This window comes from Megascapheus bottae, chromosome 34 (genome assembly GCF_031878675.1).
Source record: "Megascapheus bottae isolate mThoBot1 chromosome 34, mThoBot2.hap1, whole genome shotgun sequence".
Classification (NCBI taxonomy): domain Eukaryota; kingdom Metazoa; phylum Chordata; class Mammalia; order Rodentia; family Geomyidae; genus Megascapheus; species Megascapheus bottae.
Window position 1 is genome coordinate 7,576,609 of NC_143542.1, and position 24,172 is coordinate 7,600,780.

At 52.7% G+C, this 24,172-nt stretch overlaps 2 protein-coding genes across 3 annotated transcripts in view; both read right to left on the reverse strand.

Annotated features, from left to right (window-relative positions):
* Positions 1-14,824, reverse strand: part of Rabgef1 (RAB guanine nucleotide exchange factor 1) — a 29,536-nt gene extending 14,712 nt beyond the window's left edge. For both annotated transcript variants that reach the window (XM_090324332.1, XM_090324331.1), the window contains exon 1: positions 14,750-14,824. The gene's annotated coding sequence lies outside the window, so the exon portion shown is untranslated. The remainder of the gene's footprint in view (positions 1-14,749) is intronic.
* A 3,131-nt stretch (positions 14,825-17,955) lies between these two features.
* Kctd7 (potassium channel tetramerization domain containing 7) lies at positions 17,956-23,568 on the reverse strand. Its single transcript, XM_090324334.1, has 4 exons — positions 23,272-23,568; positions 20,354-20,523; positions 20,094-20,272; positions 17,956-19,905 (listed from the first exon to the last, which is right to left on the reverse strand). The coding sequence occupies exons 1-4, from the start codon at positions 23,413-23,415 to the stop codon at positions 19,547-19,549; spliced, it is 852 nt and encodes a 283-aa protein (XP_090180460.1). The 5' UTR covers positions 23,416-23,568; the 3' UTR covers positions 17,956-19,546.
* Positions 23,569-24,172: the final 604 nt, after the last annotated feature.

Below are 24,172 nucleotides of genomic sequence, written 5' to 3' on the forward strand. Positions count from 1 at the left end.
GAGAAAAGGCAGAGGCTCTTTTTGCCCCCTCTGCTGACCATCCAGGAAAAACCTGAAAACAGAGGAGGTTCTGTTGACATACAGAAGAGACAAAACTGGTTTGGAGAGAGTGGAAACTACTGTGTCAAGTGATTGCAAACTATCAAGTCTACCAAAATCAGTTTTCTTTTTCTTGCCAGTCCTGGGCCTTGAACTCAGGACCTGAGCACTGTCCTTGGACTTTCTCAAGGCTAGAGCGCTACCACTTGAGCCACACAGCACTTTCAGCTTTTTTCTACATATGTGGTACTGAGGAATTGAACCTGGGTCTTTATGCATGCTAGGCACGCACTCTGCCACTCGACTAATAAACTCACAGCCCCAGTTTTCTTTTCTTCTGCATCATTTAAAATGTATGAATTTGCTACTTGACTATTTCTATTCAAACACAGAAAAAGGTGGCGCTCTCATGTGCATTTGAGAAACTCTACTGTGCTGTAAAATGAAGCCCCACATCAAGAGGACTTGACCACATGTGCAGCTCACAACTGTTTACAAAGTGCCACTGGTGATGGAGTGGACAAAAGCTTATGAAGCTTGTAACCAGATCACAGCAGACTGGAGTACTGAAACACAATGCTGGGGCCCGGAATTGAACTTAGAAGGTTCTTAAAAGGACGGTAATAAGGTAAGACAGTCACCAGTCACAAAATGCAAGTCAGAAAAGCAAATACCATGAAGAATATGGTTTTGTTTTTTATTTTACTAGTCCTGGGGCTGAACTCAGGGCCTGCGCAATCTCCCTGGGCTTTCTCAAGGCTAGCGCTCTACTACTTGAGCCACAGCACCACATCTGGCCTCTTCTATATACATGGTTCTGAGGAATTGAACTCAGGGCTTCATGGCAAGGCAAGCAATCTACCAAAAAGACACATCTCAGCCAACATGAAGGATATATAAGAAGTTGGAGGTAAACAAAAGATATGAAGTGTAAAGTCAAATTACGATGGCTTTAAAAATTGCAGCCAGTTGAGTAAACAGTGAAGCCCCTGAGATCCCATGGAATGGAGATTGCAGGGTAAAACCCAAGATTTGAGAGATTGGGTAGTCTGGATCTTGACTATTCCTCACAGGCCCTGTATTAAATACAGGCCTGATCCTCAGCCCATGGCACTAACTGGGAAGAGGTGGGGCGGAAAATAAGAGGTGAGGTAATGGGCTGGGAATGGGGCTTAGTGGCAGAATGTTTGTCTAGCATGCACAAAGCCCTGGGTTTGATTCCTCAGTACCAGATACACATAAAAAGTTGGAAGCAACACTGTGGCTCAAGTGGTAGAGTGCTAGCCTCGGTCAAAATAAAAAACTCAGAAATAGTGCCCAGGCCCTCAGCTGAAGCCACAGGACTTAGGGCGGGGGGGGGGGGGGGGGGGAGAGGTGAGGTCAGGGGGAGCATGCCCCCAGCGCTGCTTTGGTTTTTGTTTTATGGTGGGGGGGGGAGGTGTGGAGAGGTCGGTCCATGGTTGGCTTTTGCTCAAGGCTAGTGCTCTACCACTTTGAGCCACAGTGTCTCTGTTTTTGAGCAGGTAAATGGAGTCTTACAGGGATTGGGAATGTGGCTCAGTGGTAGAGTGCTTGTCAATACCACATAAACAGAAAAGGCCAGAAACGGTGCTATGGCTCAAGTGTTAGTGCCCAGGCCCTGAATTCAAGCCCCAGGATTGGCAAAAATAAATAATGCATATAAAATATGTGTTTTATACTCTATCTTTCATTTTCTGTGAGAATCCTAGGGCTTGAACTCAGGTGCGGGCACTGTCCCTTACCTTTTGTTCTCAAGGTGAGTGAGTACTCTACAACTGGATGGTACTCTTTGAGCACAATGCTTAAAGGTATTCAAAACCAAAAAGGGATTAGAATTGGGGAAGGAAAAGTTTTAAAGTATCACTGAGGGCTGGGAATTTGGCCTAGTGGTAGAGTGTTTGCCTAGCATGCACGAAGACCCTGGTTTGATTCCTCGGTACCACATACATACAAAAAGCCACATGCACAGGAGAAGCCGAAAGTGGTGCTGTGGCTCAAGTGGTAGAGCTCTAGCCTTGAAAAAGCCCAAGGACAGTGCTCAGGCCCTGAGGTCAAGGACCAGGACTGGCAAAAAAAAAAAAAAAAGTATCACTGAAAAAATGAACTATACAACTTGTAAGTGGGGTGGAAGGAAAAAACTGGGAGGGGGAGAAAGGAAGGACGGGGGAGGAGATGACATTGTCCAAAAGCAAAAAATAAAATACCACTGGGCTTGTGGCAAGATTACTTTCCCCTTCAGCAAAACTGGGTCAATCCAGAAATGATGACTAGAGCACAACGACAGCTACTCCAACAGCTCAAGATCTAAATACTCAAGAGTAGCTGACACCTTTTCATATCTCCTTTTGATTTTGGTCCATCTTGGGTCTTGAACTCTAGACCTGGGTCTGAGCTCTTTGGCTCAAGGCTACTGCTCTACACTGGAGCCACAGTGCTAATTCTGGTTTCCTGGTAATTAACTGTTAACAAGAGTCACATAGACGGGCTGGGAGTTTGGCCTAGTGGTAGAGTGCTTGCCTACCATGCACGAAGACCCAGGTTCGATTCCTTGGTACCACATACTTAGAAAAAGCCAGAAGTGGTGCTGAGGCTCAAGTAGTAGAGTTCTAGCCTTGAGAAAAAAAAAGATCCAAGGACAGTCCTCAGGCCCTGAGCTCAAGCCCAGGACTGGCAAAATAATCCTAGCTACTCAGGAGGACGAGATCTGAGAATCAAGGTTCAAAGCCAGCCCGGGCACTAAAGCACTAAACACTGTGAGACTCTAATCTCCAATTAATCTCTAGAAAAGGGGAGGTGGGGCTGTGGCTCTAGGAGTAAGGCAGTGGCCCTAAGCAGAAGAGCTCAGGGACAGCATCCAGGTCCAGAGTTCAAGCCCCATGATCCACCAAAATATAAATAAATAAATAAATAAATTTCACAGACTTTCCCGCCTATGCTAGCTTTGAACCTCAACCTCAGATCTCAGCCTCCTGAATAGCTAGGATTATGGGCGTGAGCATCCGGCACGCTGCTTAGTAGGTGACACTTTTCTATCCACTATCACATTCTTCTTGGCCACTGTCAGACAACTAAGCAATGCCTACAACAATGGTTTAGAGGGCCCAGAGAAGCCCATCACTGAAGAAAAGAACAACGCCTCTCTGTCCTTCATGGCTTGAGTGCAGATAGTTGTAGAAATATGTGACAGAGAGTATTAGATAATATGCAGACTTTGCCAAGAACTATACAGACATCCAGGTACAGGGAACAAAGCAAGAAGTTTAGTGGTGGGAGGAGGGGAAGAGGCAGGGGCAGGACACTGGTAGACCCCTTCTCACATGTGCAGGTGAGAAGAGCATGAGAGGACGCGCTGGCTGTATGTGGTCTGGGATGACCTGTAGGGTTTAGGGGGCGGAACAGAGAAGGAGACATGAGGGCTAGGGGCTTCACCATGGCGGACAGGATTTACAGACACTATCCAAATGGTAGATAAAGGGGGTCTGCAGCTGCTCAGACCTGAAGGTCACTCTGGGAGGATCACATAGCCTTATATGGTTATTCAAGGTAAAGGGATGGGAGATGGCTGCCCTTAAGCAAGGGGCCTGGTGCTGCTTGTGTCGGGCACTATGGGAGAGGGGAAAGGGGCTCTGGGCTGGCACTGATTATTTACTGTTTTAATGCTAAGCTACAAGTTAAGCGATAGGAGAGGAGGCCGCTGGGCCTACACCATCACCATCAGAGAGGGGAAACTAAACTTGAAGCTTTCTGAATAAAGCAAAGATAGACCTCCAAGGAACAAAAACACAGGAGAATTTGGAGAGAGAAATCAAGAAAGCACATCTCCACTGGGCTCAGAATGTGATAATCAGCCAATCAAAATCCACCAAATGATTAGCCTACATTAGTCATGGGGGAGGAATGTCCTTGCCACATTTCCAGTTACAATGTATTCAAATCCACCTCCTCCCATACCATTCTCCTTGCTCCCCTTCCCAAAGCAATAGCACCATGCTTCCTTGTTCTATTTTCATAGTAATAGTAGCAAATAACCTACTTCAGCTGCTAAACTTCCATTCCCCTGGTTGATCCAATCCATCCCTTCCACCCTACCTGCCTCAGTCTATTTCTCTTTCCCAACACCCCTGTTGACCAACACCTTTCTTTGATTTTCCTTATGTTTGCATTATACTTGGTTTCGTTTGTTTCTTTTGTTTTTTACCTGTACTGGGGCTTGAATTCGGCCTGGGCACTATCCCTGAGCTGCTTTCTGCTCAAAGCTAGGGTTCTACCACTTGAATCATGTGCATCTTCTATCTATTCCCTCTATCCTTTCTCTTCCTAAATAGTCCCTTAGTTTCACACCCACAAAATGTTAAAAAGAGCAAAATCTTGGGTAGGGAGTTTGGCCTAGTGGTAGAGTGCTTGCCTAGCATGCACGAAAACCTAAGTTCAATTCCTCAACACCATGTACATAGAAAAAAACTGGAAGTGGTGCTGTAGCTCAAGTGGCAGAACACTAGCCTTGAGAAATTCTAAGACAGTGTCCAGGCCCTGAGTTCAAGCTCCAAGACTGGGGGGGGGGGGGGCAAAAGCTTTGAACATTCTAGTTACAACCAGCCAAGTGCCAGTGGCTCTCACCTTACAGTCTCTGCTACTCAGGAGGCTGAGATCTGAAGATCAATTAAAAGCCAGTCCAGGCAATAAAGTCGAAGAGATTCTCATCTCCAACCAACCATCAAAAACCAGTAAGTTGAGCAGGAGTTTAAGTGGTGAAGTGCTAGCCTTGAACAACAACAACAACAACAAAAAACACCTCAGGAATAGCACCCAGGCCTGAGTTCAAGTCTCAGGACCAGAACAATAACCAAATAAAAATAAATAAATAGTCCTTGCAGAGCTTATTGTCTGGCATGAGAGATCTGAATATGTCTACACTATTAACACTCAAGAATTAATCTAAAAGCTACTCATTCATGCCTATCTACAGAACCTTTAGATAAACAAGTTAGAAAATTAAAAAGAGGTTCTGAGTCCAGTGATGAGCGTGGCTCACGCCTATTATCCTCGCAACTCAAAAGGCTGAGACCTGAGGATCACCGTACAGAGTTTGAAGCCAGCCAGAACAGAAAAGTCCCCATGAGACTCTCATCTCCAAATAGCTACTCAAAAGTGACACTTGTGGCTCAAAGTGGTAGAGAGCTAGTCTTTAGCAAAAGAGCATAGAGACAGTGCCCAGGCCAAGAAGTCAAGCCCCATAACTGACAAATTTAAAAAAAAAAAAAAAAAAAAAAAAAAAAGCTTTTCCATAGTCAGTTTTAGAATAGTCAGCAACCTACCACATTTAAGATAGTTTTATAGGTATCTTAAAGAGTTAAAGGTTTTTAAAGATAGTAGAAAAACTGAAAGAACTAAAATTATATTTTGGGGGTTGGGAGTGTGGCCTAATGGGTAGAATGCTCACCTAGTATGCACCTAACCCTGGGTTCAATTCCTCAATACCATATACACAGAAAAAGCCAGAATTAGTACTGTGGCTCAAGTGGCTGATGCTAGCCTTGAGAAAGCTCAAGGCCAGTGCCCAGGCCCTGAGTTCAAGCCCCAGGACTAACAAAAATAAATTTAAATTTAAAAATCAAATAAAATTATATATATTCAAAAGTTCCCAGATATGAGAATTACCTAAAACTTACAAGATTCAGGAAAATGAAGAAGGAAATGAAACTTAAGTATGTAAATGTTTTAGAAAGCCCACTAGTTTTTTTGAGGTTTTTTTTGGCCAGTCCTGGGGCTTGAACTCAGAGTCTGAGCACTGTCCTTGGACTTTCCCAAGGCTAGAGCCCTACCACTTAAGCCATAACACCATTTCCAGCTTTTTCTATGTATATGGTACCAAGGAATCGAAGCCGGGTCTTCATGCATGCTAGGCAAGCACTCTTACCACGAGGCCACTAGTTTTTTAAGAAAAGCCTTACCTATAACCAAAATAGAAAGGTAAAAACAAAATGTAAAAAAAATATTTAGGAAACAGTGAAGCAATTACTACTACTAATAAAAAAAAGACTAAATATATGACAGCTCTGTAGGACAAGGACACGAACAGTCTATTCAAAAATGTCAATAAGCAGGGCGCGGTGGCTCACACCTGTAATACTAGCTACTCAGGAGGCTGAGATCTGAGGATCTTGGTTCAAAACCAGCCCAGGCACTAAAGTCCATGAGACTTACCTCCAATTAACCACTAGAAAACTGAACATGGTGCTGTGACTCAAAGGATAGGGTGGTAGCCTTGAGCTGAAGAGCTCAAGGACAATGCCCAGGCCCAGAGTTCAAGCCCCATGACTGACACCCCCCCCCCAAAAAAAAGGTCAATGAATCTGAGGATCGAGGTTCAAAGTCAGCCTGGGCACTGAAGTCCATGACTCATCTCCAAATAACCACCAGAACACCAGTACTGTGGCTCAAGGGGTAGGGAGGTAGCCTTGAGCTGAAGAGCTCAGGGACAGTGCCCAGCACTAGAGTTCAGGATCCACAACTGACCAAAAAAATTAAAAAAGGTCAATGAAGCCAGGCACCAGTGGCTCATACCAGCAATTCTAGCTACTCAGGAGGCTGAGATCAGAACATCCTATTCTGAAGCCAGTCCCAGCAAGAAAGTGAGACTCATTTCCAATTAACCAGCAGAAAACAGTGAAGGAATTGGTGCTATGGCTCAACGTAGTAGAACACTATGCTTGAGCTGAAGGACTCAGGAACAGTGCTTAGGCTCAGAGTGCAAGCCCTATGACTGAATTCCCTCCCCTCCCCTCCCCCTCCTCCCAAAAAAGTTTTGCTCTGGGAATATGGCTTAGTAGTAGAGTACTTGCCTAGCATGCATGAAGCCTTGGTTCAACTCCTCTGTACCACATACACAGAAAGAGCCAGAGTGGCGCTGTGTCTCAAGTGATAGAGTGCTAACCTTCAGCAAAAGAAGCTCAGGAACAGTGCCAGGCCTTGAGTTCAAGCCCCAGGACTGGCAAAAAAAAAAGCTTAAGGTGGAAATGAGGCTCAAATGGTAGAATACCAGGCTTGAGTAAAAAATCTGAGTGTGGGCCAGGAGTGTGGCCTAGTGGTAGAGTGCTTGCCTAGCATGCACAAAGACCCGGGTTCGATTCCTTGGTACCACATACATAGAAAAAAAGCCAGAAGTAGTGCTGTGGCTCAAGTGTTAGAGCTCTAGCCTTGAGAAAAAAAAAAAAAAAAAAAAAAACAAGGACAGTGCTCAGACCCTGAACTCAAGCCCAGGACTGGCAAAAAAAAAAAAAAAAAAAAATTGAGTATAAGGCAGGCGCCAGTGGCTCACACCTATAACCCTAGCTACTCAGGAGACTGAGAACTGAGGACCTCAGTTCAAAGCCAGACTGGGTAGTAAAGTCCATGAAATTCTTCAATTAACAACCAGAAGACCAGAAATGGCAAGGGGTAGGGTGGTAGCCTTGAGCTGAAGAGCTCAAGGACAGCGACTAGGCCCAGAGTTCAAGCCCCATTACCCCCCCCCACACACACACACACACACAAAAGGTGAGTTTAAGGCCCTGAATTCAAGTCCCAGGAAGGGGGGATAAGAGAGGGAAAGAGAGGAGGGGGCACAGAGGGAAGGCATACCTTTAATCATATTGTTTCAAATTTGTATCGAAGTTTTACCAGTCTTTCTGTCACACAGAGAATCAATGTGCCTGTTGTTAAAAGTAACCAAACCTAGTATCCCAAGTAATTTCAAAAGACTACCAACCCCACCCAGCATAAGGCAGAGCTGAAAGTTGCTGGAGTGAGCTAGCAAGCAGAACAGCATTCTCAAGAAATGAGTATAAACTATCTTCCATGGCACTCAATCACACACTCTGCAAATTATGACCCTTCTCTGAGCATGCCATTGCCAGGCTGACAGCTCAGCACCACACACAAAATAACCTGGCTTCTCCAGCCTACTTCTCAGCATTCTCCACCCTCATTTCAGTTTATACCATAGGAGCCAGCAAAAAGTGATGTCTCCTAAATGCTACCTAAAATAACAACTACAAATATCAATACACAAAGTGGTCTCTACCTGTAAAGGCTGGTTTTTAGCTTTGCTGTAGCCTTCCCTCATGAAGAAACCGAGAAGGAATTAAAAAGACTAGACTAGAAATAGGTTGACTCAGACTTGTTAGAAGGTACAACTGTGATTGAATACCTGCGTTGCTTTACTTTTGCTGGTATGGAATGTAAGACCTTTCCCACATCAGGCCAGTGCTCTACCACTAAACAACATCTCTGGCCCTCGGTGTTGACACACTACCTATGTACCCAGCCAGCTGGGATCCTGAGCACTGCCATGTCCAGGCTGGCCTTGAACCACTCTCTCCAGCTCAACAGCTTGGATTCCAGACACGTGCCACCACACCCAGCCCACTCCTTTAGTTAGCTGGACAGGGTCTGCGGGTGTCATCTAGGTTGCCCTTCCACGTGACCTTATCACGGCTGGGATTAGAAGTATGCACCACTACGCCCAGCTGGATACTATGTTTGAGGCTTCTGAGGACAGCTTTCTAAACTATAACATAGACAAGTTTGTTTTCCACAGTTTTTATTTAATTTCCCCTAATAGCCTGTTTTGAACTTTAGTCATAATTCCAACCCATTTTTCAGAAACATATTTAAAAACAATGCCCAGAGCCAGGCAGGGGTGATCCTAGCTACTCAGGAGGCTGAGATCTGAGGATCTGGGTTCAAAGCCAGTCTGGGCACTAAAAAGCCTGTGAGACTTTCATCTCCAACTAATCACCAGAAAACCAGAAGTGGCACTGTCGCTCAAGGGGTAGGGTCAAAGCCTCAAGCTTAAAGAGCTCAGGGAGAATACCCAGGTCCAGAGTTCAAGCTCCACAACTCCTCAGCCTGTGAGACTCTTATCTCCAATTAACCACGAGAAAACTGGGAGTGGCGCTATGGCCACTAGCAAATGGTAAGTGAGGCTGAGGCGGTAACCCCTTGACCCCCCCCCAATACACACACACAAAACTTCACTGTATCAGCAAAAAAATATCATCAAAAACAGGAATCTCACATGGGCACAGGTGGATCATGCCTATAATCCAAGCTACACAAGAGGCTGAGGTCTGAGGATCTCAGTTTGAAGCCAGACTGGGCAAGAAAGCCCTCAAAGTTCTTATCTCCTCCAATTAACTACAGAAAGTAGTGGAAGTAAAAAGAAATGGAGCTATTGTTAGTTTTGAGTGAAAAAGCTCCTGGACACTGCTTAGTCCCTGAGTTCAAGCCCCAGAATCCAGTATAGTCTTTTTTTTTTTTTTTTTTTTAATAAAGCCCTGTCCTGGGGTTTGAACTCTGGGGCCTGGGTGCTGTCCTTGAACACTTTTTGCTCAAGGCTAGCACTTGCCACTTGAGCCACAGCGCCACTTCTGGCTTTTTCTCTGTGAGGAATTGAACCCAAGGCTTTGCTAGGTGTAGGCTACACTCTCAGCTCCTCTTTTTTTGAGTCATGGGGCTTGAACTCTGGCTTGGGTGCTGTCCCTGAGCTCTTCAGCTCAAGGTTACCATCCTACCCTTGAGCCAAGTCCCACTTCCCGTTTTCTAGAGGTTAACTGGAGATGAGAGTCTCAGGTCCTTTTGTGTGTGCCCAGGCTGGCTTTGAACCCTGATCCTCAGATCTCAGCCTCCTGAGCAGCTAGGATGACAGGCGTGAGCCACTGCACCCGGCTCTTTTTTTCTTCTTATGCATGCTCACCAAGTTGTCTGCCAGTGAACTATATCCCTAACATTTTGTAGCTTTCAAAAATCCTCCCTAACTTAAGTCTCCCCAAATTGCAGCATTTTAGAACTTTATCCAAACATTAAACAAATACAATAATAGCTAAATAATATTCAAGGGCTAAAGTCTCCTGTTGTTTCTCAAGTTTCTTTAACAATAGTGTAGTTTATTCAAAGCATGTACTCTACATAAATAACACATAAACTGCTTCTGTGTTTTTCTGTGGAGGCCAGCATTCAATAAGACTTCACAATGTATGACCTCACCTGTGAAACTCTTGTTTTCATTCTGAAAAGTTTGTAAGTGGACTAAGAAGCCATTTAATAGCAGGTCCAGGTCTACTATGAGTCACAGATGTAGATTATACAGCATCTTCTGCATCCCAACATAAAGGCCCCTGTGGCTAAAATTGAACTCACACTGTCAACACTCAAATTCTATTTCCCTAGCCAAAGTCTGGCACAAGTAAGTGAAACATGGTTTCTCTATACTGTCCAAAAACTTTTCCCACTGAAAACCAATTATGATTTTCATCAAGTCAAGCCTGTAATCTTAGCTACTCAGAAGGCTGAGATCTGAGGCTGAGAATCTTGGCTCAAAGTCGCCCGTGGCAGAAAAGTCCACGAGACTCTTATCCCCAGTTAACCACCAGAAAACTGGAAGTGGCATTGTGGATCAACATGGTAGAGCTGTAGCCTTGAGCTGAAGAGCTCAGGGACAGTGCCCATGACCGACAAAAAGAAAGTTTACAAGTTAGATGCTCAGACATCTACATACATACACACACTTTAATCATGCTAAGCAAAATGAACTCCAGGATATGGAAACAAGAGGTTTATCTTTGTGGTTGTGAAATTATTTCTTTCCTCTTCCCCCCCCCTTATGGTTTATTCCCTTGTTACTGTAACTGACTGTAGTACCTGCTAACTTGCATATATTGTTTGAATTAGGGAAGGGGAAAAACAAGATGATGAGACCAAGGGTGAAACAATGTAACAGTGATATTTATAAGCCAATACCTTAGAAATGAACTTTACAATCTGGGAGGGAATTAAGGAGAGGAAGTGGGAAAAAACAAGGGCAAGGGCAGGAGCAGGGCACAGTGGCTCACGCCTGTAATCCTAGCTACTGAGGAGCTGAGATCTGAGGTTCAAAGCCAGCCCAGGCACAAAAGGACCTGAGACTCTTATTTCCAATCAACCCCTAGGAAAATGGGAAGTGGGGGTTGGCTCAAGGCTAGGGGGTAGTCTTGAGCTGAAGAGCTCAGGGACAATGCCCAGGCAGAGCTCAAGCCTCATGACCCACCAAAAAAAAAGGGGGGGGGGGGCCGGGAGTTTGGCCTAGTGATAGAGTGCTTGCCTAGCATGCACAAAGACCGGGGTTCGATTCCTTGGTACCACATATATAGAAAAAAGCCAAAAATGGTGCTGTGGCTCAAGTGGCAAAGTTCTAGCCTTAAGAAAGCCCAAAAGGATAGTGCCCAGGCTCTGAGTTCAAGACCCAGGAGTGGCAAAAAAAAAAAATGGGAAGGGGTAACAATGTTCAAGAAGTAAGGTACTGGTGGGGAGTCTGGCCTAGTAGTAGAGTGATTGCCTAGTATTCAGGAAGACTGGGGTTCCATTCCTTGGTACCTCATACATAGAAAAAAAGCTGGAAGTGGTGCTGTGGCTCAAGTGGTAGAGCCCTAGCCTTGAGAAAGTCCAAGGACAGTGCTCAGGCCCTGAGCTGAGTTCAAACCCCAGGACTGGCAAAAGAAAAAAAAGAAAATCAAGAAGATACTCATTGTAACCCCTCTATACATCCCCTGACAATAAAATTTAAAAGATAAAAGTTCAATCACTTAATGAGGAAAAAAGTTTAAAAAGTAAGACTACAAGATGGAGCCAATGTCAGGTGCAATCCTCATGAATACACAGCAGCCTGGCCCCAAGCAGCTCCACTCACCACAGTGTACTGACTCTCAGCTGGCTCCCCCATGTCCCAAATCCAATCCAATCCAATCCAATCCCACCCCACCCCACCCCACCCATCGGAAGACTACTCATTCTGGCTGGGAGTTTGACCTAGTGGTAGAATGCTTGACTAGCACGCACGAAGACCAGTTTGATTCCTCACACAGAGAAAAAGCCAAAAGTGGTACTGTGGCTCAAGTGGCAGACCACTAGCCTTGAGGAAAAAAAAAATCCAAAGACAGTGCTCAGGCCCTGAGTTTAAGCTTGGCAGAAAAAAAAAATAAGAATGAAAGAAAAAAAAAAAAAAGGAAGGCTACTCATTCTTCAAGACACTTTCTGGAAGCATTTCCAGGTGTCCCTCTTTCTACTCTCCAACTATTCAGGCATTCAACTGAGTACACATCTTCACCACCTGTACTCAATGTTTGTTTTGCCAGTCCTAGGGCTGGGGACTGTCCTTGAAGTGAACTCAGTTGTGCATGCTAGGTGAGCATTCTACCACTAGGCTACACTCCGGGCCCTGTACTGCAAGTTTTTATTGTTTTGGTTTGGCAGTGCTTGGGATGGAAACCAGGGCCTTGGTGTGCCACAACCATAGCCCTGGAAATGTATTCATTACTCTCTCTCTCTCTCCTCAAAAATTCGATCCACACCACTCCTTAACCCTCTGCATAAGAACTAGCTGAAGGCCAGGCACGATGGCTCACACCTGTAATCCTAGCTACACAGGAGACTTAAATCTGAGGATCAAGGTTCAAAGCCAGCCTGGGCACAAAAAGACCTGAGACTCTTATCTCCAATTAACCTCTAGAAAAAGGGAAGTGGGGCTTGGCTCAAGGGTAGGATGATAGCCTTGAGCTGAAGAACTCAGGCACAGCGCACAGGCCAAATTCAAGCCCCAGACACACACACACACAGGGACAGCGCACAGGCCAAGTTCAAGCCCCAGACACAGACACACACACACACACACACATACACACACAAAAACTAGCTGAAGCCAGGAGCTGGTAGCTCTCGTGCCTGTAATCCTGAAGCCTCTCAGGAAGCTGAAATCATGGTTTGAAGCAGCCCCTGAAGAAAAGGCATGAGACTATTAATCACCAAAAAGCCAGAAGTGGAGCTGTGGCTCCAGAGGTAGAGCACTAGCCTTGAGTAAAAAAGCAGAGACAATAACCTCGGTGTGCGTTCAAGCCCTGATAAGCACACACACTTTTCCATCTGAATGGCAGCTGCATGCAATCTGGTGGTGCACCTGCCTGGCCTAACATCTACCATTCACAAAATTTAAATACTACTTCCTTTTTGTTGTTGTTGTTGGTCACAGGGCTTGAACTCTGGGCCAAGGTGCTGTCTCTGAGCTCTTCATCTCAAGGCTAGTGCTACACCACGTTGAGCCACAGTGACACTTCTGGCTTTCTGGTGGTTAATTGGAAATAAGAATCTCATGGACTTTCCTGTCGGGACTGGCTTTGAACGGTAATCCTCACATCTCAGCCTCCTGAGTAGCTAGGATTACAGGGGTGAGCCACTAATGCCCGGATATTACTTCTCTTTCCTTTTATTTTCTTGCCAGGCCTGGAGCTTGAACTCAGGGCCTGAGCACTGACCTTGGGCTTTCTCAAGGCTAGAGCTAGTCTACCACCTGAGCCACAGCACCACTTCTGGCTTTTTCTGCGTATGTGGTACTGAGGAATGGAACCCAGGGCTTCACACACACTAGGGGAGCACTCCACCACTGGGCCACCCGCCTGCCCCGCTAGCCTTCATCTTGGCCTGGGCGGCCCTAAGCTCCTTCTCCTGAAGGAGCCCCCGTCTGCACCTTACCCCTGGAGCTACAGCACTACTCTGGCTCTGTGGCTGAGTGGAGATTTCCCCGTCTCCGCTAGCTGAGTAGCTAGAGTTACAAGTGAGAGCTTGATGCTACTTCTAACACGTTCGCTGCGGATATGACCAAGTCCGCCTGCCCCTCCGGCGAATGCTCTCCCTCATGGAAGGAGTTGCACAGAGGGTTTCAACAAGTGGGTGAGCCGGCCATGCGTCTTGGTCAGTGTCACCCCTTCCTCGGGCAGTTTGGGTGGCCAGCCCTGAGCAGTCCCCGGCAGTCCACGACCCCGTCTCCACCGCACTTCTGCCACGGGCACTGCCGGCGTCCTCGGCCGGGCCGCCCTCCCAAGCCCGCGGGCCCGAGGACCAGGACCCGCCCGGCCGCCGGCCGCCGCCCACGGCGTCCCCGGCCTCCCGGGGCTCCGGCGGGGCGACTGGGCGGCGCCGGGAAGCCTGCGGGCCGCTCGGACGCACACACCTGGAACGACCTGTCCGCGGGTGCCAGGGTCCTGGGGAGACGGCGGCCCCGGGGAGACCCAGACCCGGGGAGACGCTGGGGAGACGGCGGCCCCGGGGAGACCCAGACCCGGGGAGACGCTGGGGAGACGGCGGCCCCGGGGAGACGCCGGCCCCGGGGAGACGCTGGGGAGACGGCGGCCCTGGGGAGACCCAGACCCGGGGAGACCCAGACCCGGGGAGACGGCGGCCCCGGGGAGACCCAGACCCGGGGAGACGCTGGGGAGACGGCGGCCCCGGGGAGACCGAGACCCGGGGAGACGCTGGGGAGACGGCGGCCCCGGGGAGACCGAGACCCGGGGAGACGCTGGGGAGACGGCGGCCCCGGGGAGACCCAGACCCGGGGAGACGCTGGGGAGACGGCGGCCCCGGGGAGACGCCGGCCCCGGGGAGACGGCGGCCCTGGGGAGACCCAGACCCGGGGAGACCCAGACCCGGGGAGACGGCGGCCCTGGGGAGACCCAGACCCGGGGAGACGCTGAGGAGACCCCGACAACGGCCGGCGGCCTGGGGCGGCGGGAGGCGCCGGCGCGTCCCGGGCCCGTCAGGGGGGCCGCCCTGCCCCACACCCGGCAGTCCGCGTCCCAGACGCCGCCGCCGCCGCGCCCTCCGCCCCGGCGCCCTCCGCCCGAACCTGGTCCGCCGCTCCGGCAGGGTCCGGCCGCGCTCTCCCGCGTCGCTCGAGTGGCCGCGGCTCCTCTGCGCCCCGCCCGCGCGCCCCGCCCCCGCGTCGCCGGCCCGGCGAGCGCGCGCACGTCACACGCCGTCGCGCCCGCATGACGTCATTTCCGGGGCCCTGGACGCGGGAGGGCGGGAGCGCGGGCGGCCCCGCGGTGGACGCCGGAGACCCTGCAGCCGCGCCTCCCCGCGTCCCTGCGGCCGGCGTCGGCGCTCCGGACCGCGGCGGTGTGGAACGACCGGGACCGCAGCGTGGTCCATCCCGGGAGGCAGGCCGGAGGAGGGGACCCCGCGTCCACCCCGACCCGGCCAGCGGACGACCACGCTGCACAGGGGACCAGGTTATACACAGGGGACCACGTTATACACAGATGACCACTGTACACAGGTGACCACTCTACACAGGGGACCACTCTACACAGGGGACCACTCTACACAGGGGACCACGTTATACACAGATGACCACTGTACACAGGTGACCACTCTACACAGGGGACCACTCTACACAGGGGACCACGTTATACACAGATGACCACTGTACACAGGTGACCACTCTACACAGGGGACCACTCTACACAGGGGACCACTCTACACAGGGGACCACGTTATACACAGATGACCACTGTACACAGGTGACCACTCTACACAGGGGACCACTCTACACAGGGGACCACGTTATACACAGATGACCACTGTACACAGGTGACCACTCTACACAGGAGACCAGGTTATACACAGGGGACCACGTTATACACAGATGACCACTGTACACAGGTGACCAGGTTATACACAGGGGACCACGTTATACACAGATGACCACTGTACACAGGTGACCACTCTACACAGGGGACCACGTTATACACAGATGACCACTGTACACAGGTGACCACTCTACACAGGGGACCACGTTATACACAGATGACCACTGTACACAGGTGACCACTCTACACAGATGACCACTCTACACAGGTGACCACTCTACACAGATGACCACTCTACACAGACACCACTCTACACAGATGACCACTGTACACAGATAACCACTCTACAGACACTTTACACACAGATGACCACTGTACACAGGTGACCACTTTATACACAGACACCACTCTACACAGATGACCACTTTATACACAGACACCACTCTACACAGATGACCACTTTATACACAGACACCACTCTACACAGATGACCACTCTACACAGATGACCACTTTATACACAGATGACCACTCTACACAGGTAACCACTCTACACAGACACCACTCTACACAGATGACCACTCTACACAGATGACCACTTTATACACAGATGACCACTCTACATAGATGACCACTTTACACACAGACACCACTCTACACAGATGACCACTTTACACACAGACACCACTCTACACAGATGACCACTTTATACACAGACACCACTCTACACAGATGACCACTTTACACACAGACACCACTCTACACAGATGACCACTTTATACACAGACACCACTCTACACAGATGACCACTTTACACACAGACACCACTCTACACAGATGACCACTTTACACACAGACACCACTCTACACAGATGACCACTTTATACACAGACACCACTCTACACAGATGACCACTTTATACACAGATGACCACTCTACACAGGTGACCACTCTACACAGACACCACTCTACACAGGTGACCACTCTACACAGATGACCACTCTACACAGACACCACTCTACACAGATGACCACTCTACAGAAGACCACTCTACACAGATGACCACTTTACACACAGATGACCACTTTATACACAGACACCACTCTACACAGGTGACCACTTTATACACAGACACCACTCTACACAGATGACCACTTTACACACAGACACCACTCTACACAGATGACCACTCTACACAGATGACCACTTTATACACAGACACCACTCTACACAGATGACCACTTTATACACAGACACCACTCTACACAGGTGACCACTCTACACAGACACCACTCTACACAGATGACCACTTTACACAATGATGACCACTCTACACAGATGACCACTTTATACACAGATGACCACTCTACACAGATGACCACTTTATACACAGATGACCACTCTACACAGGTGACCACTCTACACAGACACCACTCTACACAGGTGACCACTCTACACAGATGACCACTCTACACAGACACCACTCTACATAGATGACCACTGTATACAGATGACCACTCTACACAGATGACCACTCTACACAGACACCACTCTACACAGATGACCACTCTACAGAAGACCACTCTACACAGATGACCACTCTACACAGATGACCACTTTATACACAGATGACCACTCTACACAGATGACCACTTTATACACAGACACCACTCTACACAGGTGACCACTTTATACACAGACACCACTCTACACAGATGACCACTCTACACAGACACCACTGTACACAGATGACCACTCTACACACAGATGACCACTTTATACAGACACCACTCTACACAGATGACCACTTTATACACAGACACCACTCTACACAGATGACCACTCTACACAGACACCACTCTACACAGGTGACCACTCTGCTCTTGGGTCCTCCACATTTCTGGTCGTGTTGATCGTTCATCCTCACCCTGTCTAGTAACATTGTGGACCTCCCTCTTGCTTTTGCCAGTGTATGGACAAACAAGATGTGAGCTCTTCTATGGCTCGTGCAAGTCTTTTTGTTTGTTTCTTCGTTGGGTTTGACCTCCATGCCTAGACACTGTCCTTGAGAGTGTTTTGTTCAAGGCTGGCTCTCTACTACTTGAGTCCCCACACCACTTGCTGCATTTTCTGAGGAACTGAGCTCAAGGCTCCTCGAGTGGAGCAGCTCACCGCTTAGCCACATTTCCAGCCCTGGGGCAAGTTTTAAGACAGCGGAAATGTTGAGACTGATCAAGAGAGACTGTGTGTGTGTTCGTGTACATGTGTGTGCGAGCGCGAGGGCATCCCCTGCATGTAATTCAGAGGAGAGAGCCTGGGGCCTTTTTACCACTGGGCCCCACTCCACTCCAGGATACAAGACTGCATTCCACTCCACCACCACATGAAGTCCCATTGCCATGAAGAAGAAAAGAAGTGGCTGGGTTACAAGCTGTTTAGAAAAAAAAATCTCGCGAACTTCCTTACGTATGTATGTATTTATTTACACATGTACTTTTTAGGGTAGTAGAGAGCATTGAACTCTGGGCCGCTCGCTTGCCAGAGAGGCACTCTACCTACTGAGCCACACCCTCAAGGTCTTGCATTGTTTGCCATGGCAGGTCTGCTGTAACCATGAGCCTTCTACCTGTTGCCTCCCGTGTGGCTAGGATTCCAGGAGTGAACCACTACACCTGGCTTGTTGCCTGGACTAGCCCCACACCACAATCCTCCTGTGTCCCCCCTCTTCTTAGGTGATGGGGATTATAGAAACTCTGTCCTGCCTTAGAAACTTACAGACTTTGTAGGAGAGAATTCAGTGCAAGGTCCGATCCACCCTTCACCCTTGAGTAAAACATGAAGGGAAAAAGAAAGAATGGAGGGAATGAAAAAGGAAGAGCGGAGAAAACATGAAAAGCGGCAAGGAGAAAGGTGAGGAATGATAGAGCTCCCCAAGCCGGCTGCCCAGCCACCCCTCTTACTGCGCTGGTGACCCAGGGCCTCCTCTCCTCAGGAGCTGCCTGCCAGGAGGGCCCCTCAGTGACAGGCAGAAGCACAGGAACAGAGGAACAGTCCCAACAGGACGCCAGGGCCCAGGGGAGCAAGCCCGCATCCCCATCTTCCCTGGGTGAACTCTGGCTGGCCAGGTGCTGAAAGGCTCTGGGACAAGCTTGGTGAGAAGGTCCAGGCGAGATTACAGAATCATTTAGCCTCCTGCTGTAAGCAGAGCAAGCTGCGTGAAGCACTGTTCTGTTAGAGCAAGCCAAGAGTCACAGGATGGGGCTGGGGTGGTGGCATACCCCTGAAATCACAGCTACACAGGAGGATGGAGCGTTCAAGGCGAGTCTGAGTGAAGTCAGTGAGATTATGTACCTCAAGGACAACAAAAGCATAAGGGCTGGAGAATGGTTCAGTGGCATGACACTTGTCTGCAGGCAGTAGGCCTGGTTCAACCCCCAGCACCATTATAAAAAGGTCACGGTGTTTGTGCCAAGCAGAGTCACGAGCTCCAGAGGCAATCTGGGAACACAGAGGACAGTCCTTGCTACTGGGATCTGTCCCCACCCATGCTCACACAAGAGCGAAGCAGGGCCACCTCCCTCCAGCCCCCGAGGGCAGCGGTGTCCTTCTCCTCCTCCTCTGGAGGTGCTGTCCTTGCCCCCCCCCCTCAACTCCCGGCCTAACTGTCCCTTAGACAAACGTCAATGGTTTTACACGTAGAAAATCTCTCTTTGGAAACACCCAGGGACGGCTGGCACGGCTAGGGTGCCACACTGGGCATGAGGGCTTGTGGCTGCAGTCAGCAGGAGCAGATGGTTGGCGCTGTCCCCTCCTCCCCTGTGCAGCCTGGGGCCCCCACCCAGCCCTTCCTCTCTGGAGCCCCGGGTGCCTGGTGCCGGGTCTTGGGGAGGAGGTGGGGTGGCTGGGGGAGGAGGCGCCAAGGCCCTGGGCTGGGCTGTAAACATGGTGGTTTTCTAAGGCCAGACTGGTACTGGGCTCCCGACCACCGCTACGTCTCCAGAAAGTGGCGGGGAGAGAGGCTCCTCTTCAGCAGTGACCCGCGGGGCCGCCCCGTCACCACCAGGTGATCTTGAACTCGTAGATGGGGCGCTTGCAGTAGTAGTGGTTGACCAGGTGCTTGTCGCAGACGCCGATGCACTGGTGGTGCACGGCCAGGCCCTGCGCGGACAGGTCGGTGACCAGGCAGTGCAGCAGGTCGTACACGTCGGCCACCGCCTCCCAGGGCCCGAAGGACACGTCCACCTCGCAGTGGTGCTCCAGGCGCGGCTCGAAGCGCGGCGGCCCGGGCGGCGGGCACTCGTACGGCGTGGCCGGCAGCTCCTCCTTGAAGACGCACACCTTGAGCTTGGCGAAGCGGGCCTTGCGCTGCACCGCGCGCAGCCGCGCGATCTCCACGATGCGCTCCAGGTGCTCTGGGGGGGGCGCAGCGGGCAGGTGGGGGTGAGGGAGGGAGGGAGGGAGGGAGGGGAAGGAGAGGGAGGGGAGGGGCAGCGAGGGGGTGGAGGAGGGAGGGGTGGGGGAGGGAGAGGCTGGGGAGGGGAAGGAGAGGCCGGGGAGGGGCAGCGAGGGGGTGGAGGAGGGAGGGGGAGGGAGCACTCACCTTTGTAGTAGGGCATGAGCCCCAGGAAGGCCTGGCGCACCTTCTCGCCCTGGAGCGGCTGCATGTCCTCCAGCCGCGCCAGCAGCGGCCCCACGGCGTAGAACTGCGCCTCGCGGTGCACGGCGCGCACGCGCTCCCGCGGCGGGAGGTCCCCGGAGCGCAGGAAGTTCAGCACGTCTCTGGGGGGGGGAGGGAGGGGCCGTGGGTCCCAGGCCCGCCCGGCCTCCCGCCCCGCGTGCCCCCCGCCCCGCCCCGCGTACCCGAAGTGCGTGCCGTCGCGGTCGATGAAGTAGCGGCCCTCGGCGTCCGTGGGGATGCAGTGCCGCCCGCTGAACATGGCGGCCAGCATGGTGTCCTCGTAGCGCCGCAGCGTGGACAGGCGCGTGGTGAAGTGGGCGCCGCCCACGTTCAGGGGGACGACCTCGGGGAACTGCGGGGAACCCACGGCGGCGGCTCCTGCCCAACGCCCGGCCAGGCGCCCGCCGGTCCCTCCCGCCCCTCCCCGCCATCCCCGGCCCCGGCGCCCCCTCCCTCCCCGCCATCCCCGGCCCCGGCGCCCCTCTCCCCCCTCCCCCCCTCCCGCCACGCCCCCGGCCTCAGGGTCACTGCGCACTGCGTGGACCCCTCCCAGGCCCTCCTCTGAGCCGGGGCGCACGGCCTCGGCCCGCTCCTCCACCCCACCCCCGCCGGCCACTACGGCCTCTGTCAACCGCGGTGACCAGGGCCGCTGACCAGGGCCGGCAGAGGCTCCGCCCGCCCGCCCGCCCGCGGCCGCCGGCCGCTCAGCGCCAGGGGGCGCTTCCTCTCCATAATCTGAATTCTCCGCATTCACACCATTTCTCTCCTGCTTCGCCTGAGTGATTCATCTCCAGCTCAGGTAAGGTTCAGAGGCTTCCCTGGAAGCCAGGGGCTGGTGGCTCAGGAGCGACCGAGAACTGAGATCAGAGAAATGAGGCTCAGAGCCAGACACACAGTCAGGTCTATAAGAAACGGACCCCAGCGAACCAGCAAAAAGCTGGAATTGCAGGAGTGGCCCAAGTGGTACAGCTCCAGTCAAGAGCTCTGAGTTCAAGGCCCGGTACCAGCAAAAAGAAAGATTGGAAGCTCAAGGCACTGCCTTAAGAGCTCAGGCTGGACCAGGCGTTTGGCCCAGTGATAGAGTGCTTGCCTAGCACGCACAGAGAACTGGGTTCCATTCCTCAATACCACAAACAGAAAAAGCCGGAGGTAGTGGCTCCAGTGGTAGAGCTCTAGCCTTGAGAAAGCCCAACGAGTGGCAAAAAAGAAAAAAAAAAAAAAGCTCAGGCTAGCTTTTCCTTAGCTCCTTCTTCCTTTTAATGCCTTCCATTGCTTGTGGTTTCTGTAGACTATAATGGAAAGGAATGTGGCTGGCTGTAACTTTCCTACAAACTTCCTTCAAGTCAACTAAAACTTTAACCACCTGCATTCTGTTCAAGGTCACCACATCTCTCTGGCTCTACGTCTTGTATTTAATCTACAGCTCCTCCCCCAGCTTCCACACCTTTGTATAGTAACCAGAATGTAGCCCAGGCCCTCTTACAGAATGACTAACCAGAACTCAGCCCTCGCCGGGGTACAGAAGGAAGGAAGGAGGGGAGCACACAGCTTTTGCCCAGGGGAATATGGAGACACCTTCTGCTTCTACCACAGGACATAGGACACTTATCACTGCCAAGGGCTCCAGAACTGCCACACTTTGAGCCTCTTATTAACCTTTCCCAAGGATGCTGGTGCCACCACGTGCCTGCCGGGAAGAAACCTAGAAACTGCCAAGTCTGCGAGCTTATGATGCGGCCATGAGACTGGCCCCAGGGCAGCGGGCACAGAAGCCAGGCTCTGGGTTCTTTCCCTCCAACCATATCAGTCCCCAGTAACAGCATAAAAACCAGCCCAGGGGCCGGTAGTTTGGCCTAATGGTAGAGTGCTTGCCTCGCATGCACGAAGACCGGGGTTCGATTCCTTGTACCACATTCTTAGAAAAAAAAAAAAAAGCCAGAAGTGGTGCTGAGGCTCAAGTGGTAGAGCTCTAGTCTTGAGAAAGTCCAAGGACAGTGCTCAGGCCCTGAGCTCAAGCCCAGGACTGGCAAACAAACAAACAAACAAACCCAGCCCACTGGGTCTCCAGGGGCAGCGGGCGAGTCCAGAATTCTGCTTATATTCACAACCTTCCCCCGCAGCCCCATCCGGGCTGGAGACTCGCCCTGCCATCGGGGGCTCTGTCCCTCTCCACGCAGCACCGGCTGCCGCCTGGCCATGGCCTCCGGGCCCCTGGGAAGCGTCTGGCTCTGGTTCTGGGGTAGGGGTCGTGGGGTGACACCCGGACCTCGGAGATGCCAGGTGCCTCTTTCCCTCTTGAGGGTCACATGGACACGGGGGAAGCCATTGCACACCTCAGCATACGCCCATGGGAGCTCTGAGTCCCGGGTGGACGTGGGCCCTCCTCCTCCTCGCACCCTCCTGAGGCTCGGGTCAGGGTCCCGGGTGGACGTGGGCCCTCGTCGTCGTCCTCCTCCTCCTCCTCCTCCCACTCTCCTGAGGCTCAGGTCAGGGTCCCGGGTGGACGTGGGCCCTCGTCTTCCTCCTCCTCCCACCCTCCTGAGGCTCGGGTCAGGGTCTGGGGTGGACGTGGACCCTCCTCCTCCTCCTCCTCCTCCCACCCTCCTGAGGCTCGGGTCAGGGTCCCGGGTGGACGTGGGCCCTCGTCCTCCTCCTCCTCCTCCTCCTCCTCCCACCCTCCTGAGGCTCGGGTCAGGGTCCCGGGTGGACGTGGGCCCTCGTCCTCCTCCTCCTCCTCCTCCTCCTCCTCCTCCCACCCTCCTGAGGCTCGGGTCAGGGTCCCGGGTGGACGTGGGCCCTCGTCCTCCTCCTCCTCCTCCCACCCCCACCCTCCTGAGGCTCGGGTCAGGGTCCCGGGTGGACGTGGGCCCTCGCGGACCCGCCGAGCGCGGGCCGGCGGCCGCGGCCTGCTCTGGTTCGCTCGAGCCGTCCTGTCCACTCGGGCCCTGGGCTCCTCTCCCAGGACCACACGGGAGGGCAGCGCGGGGAGGACCAGGGTGGGAGGCCGCGGCGCCGGGGTCCCGCGGGGCGGAGCGCACAGGCCGGCTGGCCCGCCCGCCGGCTCCCGCAGCTGCTCCCGCCCCACCCGGCCGGCCGGTACCTCCTGGGGCAGCAGGGGCAGCGCGGGCCCCGCCTGCGTGGCCGTCGGGGTGGCCGGCTCCGGGAAGTCGTCCTCGGCGTCGGAGCTGGACATGGCACCGTCGGGCGCACGGCTGTCTGGCTCCCGCCCCGTGACCACCACCATCCCTCTGGCTCTGGGCGGTGGGCGCGGCTCCGGGCGGGCGAAGAGTCGCGGCCTCGGGCTCTAGGGCCGAGCGGCGCGGGGCATGACGCGGCGGGGCGGGGCGGGGGGCGCCGGGAGCCGGGGCGCGCGCGGGGCGGCGGCGGGGCGGCGGCGGCTCCTGGGGGACCCCCGCGCCGCTGCGGGCCGCGGGCCCGCCCGCCGCCTCCCGCTACTGGTCCGGCGCTCCTCCGCTACGCTGATTGGCAGGAGGCTCGTCCAGTCGCCGCAGCCGCGCGCTCCGCCTGCGCCCGGCAGCCAATGAGAGGCGGCCTGCTGGCCTGCCCCGCTCTGATTGGCCGTCCGGCCAGCGAGCGCGCGCTCGGTCCTCGCGGCCTGCGGGAGGGGGGCGCGCGGGGCGGGGGCGGCGGCGGCGGCGGGGGCGGCGGCGGGGGAGAAAGCCAGGAGCGACGGACGGGAGCACGCAGAAAGCAGCCCATGGCCATGCAGAGGAAGCCGTGACGCCCGGGAGACTCCGCGGCCCTCCGGTCTCGGGGCAGGCAGCGCCTGACCAAGGCAAACGTGGTTTCGCCGTGGAATATACAGAATAAATCCGAGGTTTTCGTCCTGTCCTCCTGCGTCCGGGGCTTGCGCTCAGGGCTTTCTCCAGGCCGGATCTCCACCCCGGAGCCTCAGCCCTCTGCTGTCCGTGTTCGCGGCACAGGAGCGCAGCGCAGCGCTGAGCGCCTACCACCAGGCCACGCTGCAGGCCGCGTTACTT

Coding starts and splice junctions, on each gene's coding strand:
- Kctd7 (XM_090324334.1), bottom strand. CDS start 23,415: ATGGTGGTGGTCACGGGGCGGGAGCCAGACAGCCGTGCGCCCGACGGT. Junction 20,524..23,271: donor TGCCCCTGCTGCCCCAGGAG/GTACCGGCCGGC, acceptor GGTTCCCCGCAG/TTCCCCGAGGTCGTCCCCCT. Junction 19,906..20,093: donor GCTCATGCCCTACTACAAAG/GTGAGTGCTCCC, acceptor CGCCCCCCCCAG/AGCACCTGGAGCGCATCGTG.